This window comes from Cyprinodon variegatus, unplaced genomic scaffold, assembly GCF_000732505.1.
Source record: "Cyprinodon variegatus isolate N-32 unplaced genomic scaffold, C_variegatus-1.0 Scaffold466, whole genome shotgun sequence".
NCBI classification, from domain to species: domain Eukaryota; kingdom Metazoa; phylum Chordata; class Actinopteri; order Cyprinodontiformes; family Cyprinodontidae; genus Cyprinodon; species Cyprinodon variegatus.
Window position 1 is genome coordinate 114,368 of NW_015150919.1, and position 12,879 is coordinate 127,246.

A 12,879-nucleotide genomic window follows, 5' to 3' on the forward strand; every position below is an offset into this window, starting at 1 on the left:
CATCCATCCATCCATCCATCCATCCATCCATCCATCCAATCCAGGGTTGGTTAATACGGAGGCCCAGACATCCCTCTCCCCGGCCACTTGGGCCAGCTCCTTCAGGGGAATCCCAAGGCGCTCCCAGGCCAGCTGAGAAACATAGTCCCTCCAGCGTGTCCTGGGTCTCCCCCTGGGCCTCCTCCCGGTGGGACGTGCCTGGAACACCTCACCAGGGAGATGTCCAGGAGGCATCCTAATCAGATGCCCGAGCCACCTCAACTGGCTCCTCTCGATGTGGAGGAGCAGCTGCTCTACATCCGGGGGGGACTCAGAGTACCTATCTATCTCTAAGGGAGAGCCCAGACACCCTACGGAGAAAACTCATTTCAGCCGCTTGTATCCGGGATCTCATTCTTTCAGTCATGACCCAAAGCTCATGACCATAGATGAGGGGCTGAACATAGCATCAGGGTAATTTACAGCAGTGTTTCCCTACCTTTGTTTGACTTGTATACCCCTTTGGGCATTTTGTCTTTAAGGTTCTGAATAAATGCCTTACAGGTTAGACTAACATCATGTTTTTCACTTGTTTTGCTGCACCCTAAATGATTCAAGTATTAACATATTCATGCAGTTCTATTTTATTATACAAACAAGATACAAAAAAAAAACATATGATACCTAATGACTAGTATTTGCAGTATATCTAAACAGGGAGCAGGTGATATCACACTGATAGCCAAGACAAACAACAGATGCCTCTTTTTCACATTCTATTTTTTTGCAAAGAAGGAAAACATTAAATTGTTAGTTGGATAACCCCGATTATTTACATCAACACACAAATATCCAAGGCCTACTATGCAATTTTGCTAAACTTTTGCACAAATGCATTTTGCAACGTATCAAGGAAAATGAGATCGCAGTCAGCAATACATACACTGGGAATTAATGTTAGTAGGCAACGGTCATTCCAATCATCTAAAATTGCATTGATTGAATATCTGAAATATGTTTCTGATATAACCCTTTATGCATCCTAGGGCCCATTGTAGACTTGCCAACTTCTTGCAAACTAAGTCATTTCCATGGTTATTTCTGGCCTGCATGGGTATTAAGTTGGTTTCAATTACATCCTTCCCTTAAGGTGATCAACAGTTTCTCTGTCAACGAGAATGCATTTGTACTTGCCTTTTTTTTGCATGTTTGTTCCTTTCTTGCAGGTTCAGACAGAAATAAAGAAAACATGGACACGCTGGAACCTGGCCTTTGAGTGGGAGGGTCCAGTGGTCTGCGGCCGTTACCGTTACGGCTCTGTGGTTGTCGGTCTCAACAACAACAGCACAAGTAGTCAGTCTCACCTGGCCGGTGGTGGCATTTCCACACGCTCCACCACACTAGCTTCTAGTCGCACTTATCGATGCACAGGAGCTCCTTCGATCAACGTGCATGCCACCCTTCCTGGCTATGTGATGACAAACTCTGATCCTTCCATACCCGAAGAGCTTGAGGACAGTGGCCCCAAAAGAGTGGACGATATCTCATTGAAGGAAAACCTGCCTGTAATGAATACAAGCGTAGCAGCTGAAGATGAAGAGGAAACGCTGTAGCAGATAAAGATATAAACAGACAGTGAGCAACACCTCTGCAGACTGTTGCTCAAATGCCGTCTTGTGTAATATTTTGCTAAGCAGGGTAGCTTACATAAATCCCAACTAAAATTGAAGAACACTGAAAGTCCCAAATGGATAAGTGAATGTTTTATATAAAAAAAGAAAAAAAGTCATGCATCTGTTTATGCAAAACCTTTCCTATGGCTTAAAGGAGGGGGGGAAGCTTCTTTTTTATTCCAGTGACACCCTAAATAAGACGCCATAAGGAAATTTATACTAGGATTCCAAAAGATGTTTGGATCCCAGCTGTGACCCAGATGCAGCTGTTCAAACCAAGTGTATGTATTTTAAACATATTTGACCTTGTTAATATTAAAATGTAAAAGCTTACTCTGCACTGGTTTTAAGGGCTTTATGGGCTGCTATGGACAGATGGTGTATGAAGACATGAAGAAGGATATCACTCTCTGTTATGCTGCCACAGTAAAAATAATACAACTGTGAGGCTTAGAGAGCTGTATTTTCCATTTGTCCAAATAATTCTGGAGGCCACTCACTAAATGTGTCCTTTAAAAAAGAAACATAGAAAATGGTGAGATACAGCATACAAGTACTGAATCTGGAAAAGAAAATATAAGGCTGGTAATCTCCTTTTTCTTGCTGTTCACTTGTTTGAACCTTGAATTAAGAGCACATCCAAGACTAATGTGAGGCTCAAAAAGCAGCCCTCAGATTATTGTTTACATAAAAAAAGTGTTTTTGGGATGGCAGCAACAGCAGAAGTAGCATGACAGATGTAAAAATAAGCTATTGTCTTGAAGGTTATATCGATTAAACACTGTTTTCATGAAGAATTGTTTCTGATCTTGAAACTCTGAATATTTTTGTCAGTGCAGTTTTCTATCATGTAAATGAAGCATTGATCAATTAGTTTTTTTTTTTGTGTGTTTTCTTTTTATTTTAAAGTGAGAAAATATTTTGGAATTCTTTTTACATTCAGACAACTGACCCCAGGTCTGGTAGTTTATGAGGCATTAGTTCTTAGTTCAGTTTGAAGTAAGTCCTACATGCTGTATTACATGTTTGAAAAAAATTTAGAAAAGAAATTGGTCATGCTAAAACGGCAGTGATCCAGAACCTGCAATTTTTGAAAGAAGGTCCGGATCAGTTTTACTTTCAAATTCATGCATCGGTCAATGCTGTAATATTTACAGCAATTTTTTAGAAGTGGCCCAAATGTGGTGCATCAGTGCATGGCAAGTAACATGCAATGCTCATGTAACTGAAATTTGTATATTAATTTGAAGCAGCCTGGATAAATACTGTTCATTTATTTATTTTTTGGGTTTTTTTTTTCTATGTGCCATTAAAATGAAGTGTGAACATGTGTGACAGCAGTTGGAATCAATGTGATACTATCTTATGTTTCTTCAGGTATTTCGAAGAAATGTCTCAGACCAAAGACAAAAAATAATTATCCCCTCTCATAGTGTAGTGAGTTTAAAAAGCAAGGTCAGTTATAGTATAAAGAAATATATTTTCCTTTATCTGTTTAATATTTTTTATTCATTTTCAAAAAGGCCAGAATAATAGTTAAGCTCCTTTCAAAAAGATAAATTATTATTAGTACATGTCAAACAAGACCAGATCAAAAGAAGAGCGGTGCTGTTCTTGTAAGAATATCAAGGCTGTAGAAGAGAAGAATATCAACATTAGAAGGATCAAATCAAAGTGAATAATGCTCTAGATATGTTAAGAACTACAAATAAACTTTTGGTTAAATTTAAAATTCTTACAAACTTAATTTGTGTAGTGTCAGTTCAGACCGAATGCTGCATCCTGTGTAATTTCCTTCTCCCCCGCAGGGAGTTGACCGCTGGATGTTTCAGATGGCTTCATCATGCTCACCATGGAGGAGCTTGAGCTTCTAAATGCTTGCTAATTTTAATTCAATATTGCAGACAGGAGTTTTAATACAGGGGTTTTATCAAGTGAATCACAAATCTTGTTTTGAGCTTTGTAGAGTTTGCTACCAAAACCTGCTCAGATAGTGACGTTTGAATGACTCTCAAAATCCATGGTACTTCTTTTTATTTGTCTGGGCAGAGAAGATAAGTACTGGGGAGAGGCAGAAGGTGGAGCTAGGATGACGAATGATTCAACGGTCCCTAAAATAACTTCTTTAAAAGATCACCTTAAAACGTATTGAGAGCATTCCTTATTTCATAATTTTCCAGCATTATTTTATTTGTTTTCTATTTTGATTGAAAAAAGGTTTATCTCCGCTGCTCTCCATAACATGAGGCCGCCCGTTTCTGAATATGTGTACTTGTGCATTCTCATGTGCTCTTGAAATGCGTTATCCTTAGCACTGTTGCACTTCACAAGAACACAAGGTCGAGATGTTGTTCTCTCCACTCCCTCTCTTCTGTGCACCAGGGCAGACTTGTCTGTTCTCAAGATTGACAGCTGTCCCAGCATGTACCGCATCAGCGGCAGCTTCCAGAGAAGCACTCACAGAGCTCAGAGCATTAGGTTAAAGACAATAAGAAGAAGTGAAATGCAATTCAAGACTAGTTTTGAATCTGGTGATGTCACAAATACGCTTCTGTTCCAATTTGCCCAGATTTATTTTGCATGCTCCAGTTCTCCCCAGATCCATACTTCCTTGTGTTCCTGTCAAGAACATACCTGGCGAGGACACAAGTCCATGCTCACATTCCTTTGAAAGTAAAAATGACCCAAGTCACAACCACAACCAGTCCCTGATTGATTTTGTGGCACAATTTCACAGTACAGTTTAGATTTTGAGCGTGACGGCTCTGTTCTCACCATGCCGATTCACTGCTCTTGCCCGCTACAATTTCATGGGAATAAAATGTAAATCCACAGCTTTTGCCGCAGACGACACTTTTGGTGTGAATACACAATTAGTTACAATCTTATTTCTTTAAAGTTCAAATAGAAAACAACATACCACGTATAGTTTGTAGTTTATAGTTTCCCATTTGATAGTATGTACAAAATTAAATACATCATAAGTGAGTAAATGTCCAGCTTTGCTAACGAGTGATTCATATGCAATGTGGACACATGCTGCATAGAGTTACTGTAACACTAACCACCTGTCATGGCTCAAGAAGTGGGAGGGGCTACCAGCAAAACTTACTATTCATATTGGAGAGTAAAGGTGTATTCCATTAACTTCAGAACTTCAACGAAAAAAAAATTGAATTGACTAAACCTCAGAGGTAAATGCGTTACTGTTGTGGTTCTTCCCATTTGTTGTGACTCTGAGTTTTCAGTTATCAGTTGTTTTGTTTTTATTTTCCATCATATTCAAGCGTTCTTTAGTTACTCTCTGTTGCCCCCTTGTGATTGTTTTCTTTCCCCTTGGATTCCCTCTTGCCAGTTCAACCCACACCTGCTCCTTATTCAACTAATTAGTCCATCCTTTGTTCTGTTCTCCTTAAATACTCCACCTCTGCAGTCACTCAGTGCTGGTTCCTTGCTATTGCTGTACTTGTCTACTCAGTTCGTCTCTCCGTGGCTCCTCAGGCTCGTTTTCCCCTGATGTTTCCATGGTTTTTGGTTTGTTTAACATTTTAGTTGGATTTCTGGATTTGTACCTCTGTTTCCTGTGTTCTTCCATTAAATCTGTTAGAACTCATCTCTGCTTCACTCATCTCTGCATCTGGGTCCTCAAGCAACCTCACCACCCATTGCTGACAGTTACAGTTTCTTGTTGACCTTTGTATTCTCCGTGGCCTTTACAGCCACTGTTACAACCGTAAAACACTGTTCTACACAGTACATATGTACAACAATATTGTCTTAAAAACACAAGTTGTAACTGAACGACTGATGTATTGCTACAAAAATGATAAAGATCTTTTAGAAAAAGTCAGATTAGGAAGGTTTAATTACTGTTGATGGGAGAAGCATCTATCTTAAATGCAAAAGTCCAAAGACAGGTGGAATAGAGGTTCCTACTATGTGCCGCTATGCATTTATGTGTGGTGTGTAGTGGAGCTGTGGGTGTTTGTCCCAGAAATTTCCACAGCATAAGTAAACAGGGGAGTGGATTTTGATATGCGGTTGCTGCTCTGACAAGCTCAAAGAAGACTGCCATCTTCCAGCAATCTTCTTTGAGTTCCTTCAGTATCTGTTCTCTACACTTTGGAGCTCCTACCATGGGTAAAGCTCACTTTTGATTAAATTTTTTTAATGTGTGTGGCATTGTTTAAAAGGTAAGGTTAAGATTATTGATTCCAAAAAGAAATAAAAAAAAAAACAAAAAAACAAAAACCCTTTTGACTTTGTTTTCAAAGTTTGAAGACGTTTCAGTTCCCATCCAGGAAGCTTTCTCAGTTCGAGGATTGTTGATGTTATTTGGCATTTGTTTGTTTATTTTCTCATGTGCTAACCAAGTGATGCAATGTGTGAATTAAGTGTTGGACATGTGAAAATTTCTCAGTTTTAATATTGATATGGAATTAAAAACAGATGTTAGGCAATCTTCAAATAATTTAAAGACGTAATCACACAAATCAGTTGACTTTGAAATTGTCTGTAAAAAGGAGTAAGTAAAACTGAGATTTACAAATACATAATGGAGGCTTTTTTGTTCATAACTTTAAGACTAATTGCATGTGTTAAGGTTTTTTTTTTTTTTTGTACTTTTGATTTAATAATGTTCTTGATTTTATTTTAACCCTTTTTTCCTCAAAAACTGTATTCAGGTCGTGACAGTTCTGGCAATCCTTTCTATGCACACTGATCTTTAGTTCTTTCTACATTATATGTTTCAAAAAGAGATATATAAAACCTGTCAGTAGCATAGTATGTGCAGAGCCATCATTGCTCTAGAAATTTTCTGTATAAAATTGTAAAAAGCCTCAACATTGGTTTTCTTTAGCTGTAATGTGAGTAAACATACAGAACATTGTACCCAATTCCATTACTTATTCTTTTATGGTAATAACAAATATTTTCATAGCGTATCTATGAATATAAATGCAGTTGATACTGATTTTGAATATCAACAGCTTTCTTTTGATTATCTTGACTTTTTGTGCTGTTTTGTATATCTTTTTCTTCAGGTGTTTATTCCATTCTAAGTCATTCCTGTTTTAAATCATGACCTATTTGTGGGCTATGTTATTTCATAGTGTGGAGTTATTCGGTTTTTGCCAACATCTGGTGTCAAATTTCAAGTAGAAAAACTTAAAATTAAGAAAAAGTGTGTTTAAAAAGCATTTTTCATGCTGTAATTATCTTCACTTAACTTTTAACTTTATTATTGCAAAATAGTAGCAACCATGATGAGGGTTTGACCAGCAAATTATATATTTTATGGATAAAATGTCTCATTCCAACCACTTTTTAGGGTTAAAATGGAAGTCTGGATCAAAAGTAAAGTGTAAGTAAATGTTAAACATAAAATATCTTAGGTTTGTGTCATCTTCCATCAAATACAAGTCTTTAAATTTACTTTTAGCTTATATTCAAAGACTGATACTTAAAGGTATATAGGAGGAAGGTCTTTTTTCCAGGTGGATCATCAAAATAAGTTGTCAATCATTTATATTCAATTGTCAATCATTCTGGTGATATGTTTACATGATATGTTTACATACATTTACGAGCTCACTGGTGGTGAGTCTGACATAGTGAAAAAGTCTCAAATATTTTTTTGGGAAGTAAGCTTCTATGAACGATGCAAACAGCAAACAGAGAGGAAGAGACATGCGGCAAAGGACCACAGGCTGGATTGAAACCTGGGTCGGCCGCGTCGGGGACCAATGCCTCCATACATGAGTCATGTGTGCTAACCACTGCGCCACCAAAGCACGCAGCACATAACTTTTAAATGGAGCATGCACGAGGATAAATGGGTTTGTGCACACTCTCACATGCATTTAATAGGCATTCCCTCTCAGGAGCTGGTACAGGGTTGTGCATGTACATTTTTTGTACAGTGGAGAGGGTGGTTCTTTTCAAAAATTCCCGAAAATCCTTCACTATACCTTTATTCAGCAAAAAATAAATATATAAATAGAAAGGTACCAGTCCCATGTGTCCAAAGAAAATACTCATTTGCATAAATATATATTGATAATAGGACTATAGTACACAACAATGGGAAACTCTCCCATAGTTATTTGAACTTCATTATTCCTAGAACCTGTTATCTAAGCATATGCAAGAATTTATTTCCTGTCAAATGTTTTTCATATTTTTACATGTTCCATTTTAACAAAAAATACATATGGTGTTCCATTTTAGCTAGAAAATACTAGATCTGTTATTGTAGTGCTAAATTTCACTTAAACTATCAACTTTGACTTCAAAAGTCGACTTAAGTGCCTCATGCTGAGTGATGAACATTTTGTGACTTTAATGTCATTTATGTCACACCTTGCCTTTTCAACTCCTTTTAGCTTAAAAAATAAATGTTACTATTATCTTATACCATCCAGTCAGTATCTTTATTATCTAATACATTTTAGCTTAATGTTTTACCGATTTGAATCTCTTCAAGTGGGACAGAATGACACTATGTCAATAAGAATGTTAATCAAAACCACATTGTAAAGAGTCTCTATAGTGTATTTTATATTGAGAAGAAATCCACAATTATAAAACACAGTTTGTCTTTTTTTCCATTTGTATGGGCTGACTTGTTAATATTTTGACTTTAATTTTATTTTATTTGTTTAATTTTATCCAAATACTAAGGAATTTCCATCTGTATTGAATATTATAGTTGTGCACATCAAAATCAGCGTAGAGATGTTTTGTTTTCTTTTAACTGTAATTTAATGGGTTAACTGTGAAGCTGTGTACCAAACCCAATTACAACTTAGCTGTGTCTGTTTTTTTGCATGCATGGTTGTCAGTGCCTCTCCAGCTGCAGCAGAAGCTTTAAAAATTTGACTTGAAAGGATTATTTTTATTCTTGTCTTTTCATGTGCTACGAGCATTCAGCTGTTTTTTTGCCATGATTACAGTCTGTGTCTTACTTTTTGTGGTTTCCAACATATCCTAATGATTTTTCTCTTTTTGCCTGTCATTTAGTTGCAAATAAATGTTTAATGTTGGCAGCGAGTATCTGGAAATCTGTACTTTGATGTTCCTGTTCTGAACGTACAGTGAATACTTGCTGATATGGATTGTTTTTATTCCCTTAAAATTATTTATTTCACTTACATTTTTGTGCAGTTACGAGCAAATATGACCAGACATTAAACAGGAAGTGTGATCATTAAAAGCTAAGATTTACTTTTATCTTGTCAAGGAAAAGAAAATGATATCAACTAGGGCCAAAGACTCTTGTATGCTTATGAAGTCGTTTTCTAAACTGTATATATTTTTCTAGGATTTAAGCTGCTTTACTTCAATCTTTTAACCATTCAGACGTAAAAAGCTCCTTAACTCAAAGTATTAACCAGCATTGTATCTTTTCTAAACAGAATGCATATTAAGTAATCAATTTTAAATTGATCCTTGTTACCAGCAGTCTGCAAAAAAAAAAGAAATTTCTGTTTCCACATCTGTTGCTGTATCTATGGAAAATACCTGCGACGTGAGATTGACTAGAATCAACAGGGTTATTTCTGCTTTAACCAGACCAGGGTTTGTTTCCTCCTGATGTCTCAGTGTCATGGATCTAGAACTCCTCAAAAGGCCTACCCCAAAACAGTAGGTTATGGTCTAAAATGTGTTTTGGAGTTTTATTTCTAAAACATTTTTATTTAGTTACTGTTGTATTATTATGAGATTATTATTGCATTGTACCCTGCAGAATTTCAAGACACCCTGTATCAAATGAAGCAAAGCAGTCCCAGAACATAACAGAGCCTCCTCCATGTTTCACAGTAGGGACAGTGTTCTTTCCTTGATATGCTTCAACCTTCTGTCTGTGAACATAGAGCTACTGCGCCTTGGATAAAGTTAAATTTCTTGTCTCATCTGTCCATAAGCAATAGCCAAGGAGCTTTGTGTCTTGTCAAGATTTATTTAGGCAAATTCTAATCTGGCGTTTTTTTTTTTACTTGTTGAGTATGAGTTGTTTTCATCAATGTTATCCTTCCTTGTCATGTCGTATTAAGTCCACTTTAGCTAAAAAAAATGAAGGATGCTGCGACCTGACACTGATTAAGTTTTTCTGTTATCATTCATATTATCCATATATTTGATTTGTTATCATTTTTTTTCCTGCAGCCATGTCCAGGGAGGTTGCCTACACTTCTCAATACATTTCTGAACATGTGCAACTATAGTCACAGGAACATCAAGCTGCTTGGAGAAGGTCTGATAGCCTTTACCTTTAACATCATAACTTTATTTCTAATCCAATGACCATTGCAGGTTTTTCTCTCATTAAACGAGCTATACCAACAATTTTCTCGATGTATGTTTGGCTGTTGGAAAGGAATATCACTCATAAAGGATGTAACACAGCTAAGATAAAGTTTGGTAACACTTCCCTCCTTTAAAATGTTTTTGTCTAGAAATCTTTTGATCCCGACTCTTCACTGATTTAGATCCTGTTGCGATTTGGTGGAAAGCATCGCCCGCTGCCAAAAGGATAGTACTTTGTAATTACACCACAACCTGATAACCAAACTTTGGTGTTTTTGCTGTGTACACACATATTTAAATAAATGTGCGGCATCATTGTTTAACTTGAATGAAAGCCCTTGATTTTCCTTTTGAAAAAAAGTCTTTCCTTAATTTTTTGTTTTTGTTTTCGTAATTCTAGGTTTTCAAAACGAATCCAAAATGTGTTTCATGGGGATAAGGCCACAACCCTATTAAGCACAAGACATAATTTTTATTTCTTTTTATATTTAAAATTTAATTGAAACTGAGGTGATTTTCATTTCTTGTATGCTTAATCTTGGCAAGTAAAGCTGATTTGAATTCTAACTCACTTCCTGTAGGATTACAGTTGTGAGTTAGGTATAAGAGTTATTTTATTTACTTCAACTTTACAGTTTTGTCGAAGTTTCAACTAAGCTGTTTTCTAGTGTTTGATTAGGGTTGAAGATAAAAATATGGACAACATTTTCTATTACTCCATCTATGTATGATGAACCAATGCTACAGACAGACAACAGAGCCTAATAAAAGCATTAGGAATAAGTCAGTCATTATGCGATCACTGCGATTTGATAGTAAGTACAATTTTGTATACAAAAATTGTTTGCAATGCAACTACATATCTAAATGCATTTCTCTATTAAAATACTATGCTATCATCTAGTTAGCTGAAATTTTATTTTTAAAATGTCATGATTCTAACTTGAGAAAAGAGACTACAGTTTATTTTTTGTCATCCTCTAATGATAACTATGATGTCAAACTTGCTCCGCTGCATACAGTGATTCTGGTGGTAACAAGCATTTTTCTGACATCCTAAGCTATTTTATTTTATTCCACAGGGATGATAAATATCATATGAAACTTAAACAAAGCAGCCTGCTATAAAAAAGAACACTATGAAATTTGGAATAGATAGGACATGCTGACCTGACGCTTTTGGAATATCGTGACATCAATCCTATAAATCACCAATAATGAACTATTGAAAACCAGATCTGTGCCAGAAGCAAAGTGTGAGTTTATTTTTTCTGTAGTTTGCTAGTTGATATTGTGCCTGTAAATTCATATCTAAAAAAGTTGAATATGTGTTCAGATAAGACTGATTTATCAGATCGAAGGTATCTTTCAAAATAATATTTTTCTTCCAGCCCTTATTTCTGTAATGAAATAAGCATATTTCATACTTAATCCTTGACTGGATACAGTTTGAGATAACTAAAAACTTCAGCACAAGAAAAGCACATATAAACTTGAGACAAACATTTCAGCCGAGGGTCACATCAGAGGCTGGAGCCACATGAAGGTCAATCTGACATTTGAGCATTAGTTGTGTGTGTGTGTGTATGAGAGCATTCAAGTTGTCCATGAACACTGTCCACAGGCCATTGTCCTTGATAAGATGGAAGTTTATCGACTGGCACTAGAGTTCTGGACACATCTACAGATGTTTGTGGGTAGGGGAGGTGGGGGGTAGCAGTTCTGGGATCGTCCACCATAACATCCAGAGGAGATTTTGATTAAGGGGGAGGCTGAATCCAAAATAACACGTATTGTTTTGAGAGCAGGCTGCAAAGGAATTTTCCGTCAGCCTTGAATCTTTTCTTGCTGGATCCACATGACGAATCCAATATTCCAAATTTGTTGGGCTCTTCTGCCTTGAAGCGACCGTGCACATTCAAGATATTATCCCATCTCACCTTTGAGCTCAACCGCCGCAGCTTTTTTGCGTTCAATCGCACCCAGCATATGGCTCAGCTCACGGACCTGCTCACAGCCTTTGTAAGTGCAATTTGGGCAATGATCAGGCTGCTGCCAGTGGCCTGATCATTGCCCAAATTGCCGCCGACATCCTCTGTAATTGTAGATACATCAGGTATCCTCCAAATTAAAGCATGGGAAATCCAAGTATCATAAATCCGAGAATCCATGCATCTTCGATATCCTCCACTGACAACATTGTAAAACACACCATCCTCCAAGTCTTCCAGGAGTCCATAGTGTATCCAATGAAGTATGTCCAGTAACTCTTTAGCCATGCTGCATTTGTTCAGATTGAACAGTATTTTTGATAAGTTTAGGTGTGGATGTATTTCTCTCTTTCATCATATGTATACCAAGAAGCATTTGTTGAATAATGTGTAATTGGCAATTTGATTGATTGATTGACGGTATTGATCTCACAGTGGAGAAATTTAATCGTTACATTGGTTAAGTAGTCCAAAAGAAGAAGAAGGTATATATATATATATATATATATATATATATATATATATATATATATATATATATATATATATATATATATATATATATGGGTATTTACCTAAATGTGTATTTATATATATAGCTATTGCACTGCACATTTTCAGTTTTTCAAAGAACATTGGTTTTAATGAGTTCAGTCACCCTCAGACAGAGATCTGTACTTACCAATCAAGGATGCCTAATGCTAATCAGCATGATCCTGGTAACCTGTCCTTGCTTTTCAGATGTTGAACAAAGATGAGCCATCATGTACAAGTTATAATTAGTCCTTACATTCAGCCCTGAGCTCAAGGAAAGTGCATCTATTTAGTTGTGCACTTTAAGGACAGTGATTCAACCTTTGTGAGGCACACAAAAAGAAGTGCATTAGCTCAGCAGTTACAATTTGTTCCCAAATCCTGTCACTCCC

The 12,879-nt window shown here is 36.5% G+C and overlaps 1 protein-coding gene across 1 annotated transcript in view; it reads left to right on the forward strand.

Annotated features, from left to right (window-relative positions):
• pth2r (parathyroid hormone 2 receptor) overlaps nucleotides 1–2,094 on the forward strand; it is an 84,742-nt gene extending 82,648 nt beyond the window's left edge. Inside the window, exon 13 of the mRNA XM_015389587.1 lies at nucleotides 1,206–2,094. Coding sequence (XP_015245073.1) covers nucleotides 1,206–1,592 — 387 coding nt within the window. The 3' untranslated portion in view covers nucleotides 1,593–2,094. The remainder of the gene's footprint in view (nucleotides 1–1,205) is intronic.
• Nucleotides 2,095–12,879: the final 10,785 nt, after the last annotated feature.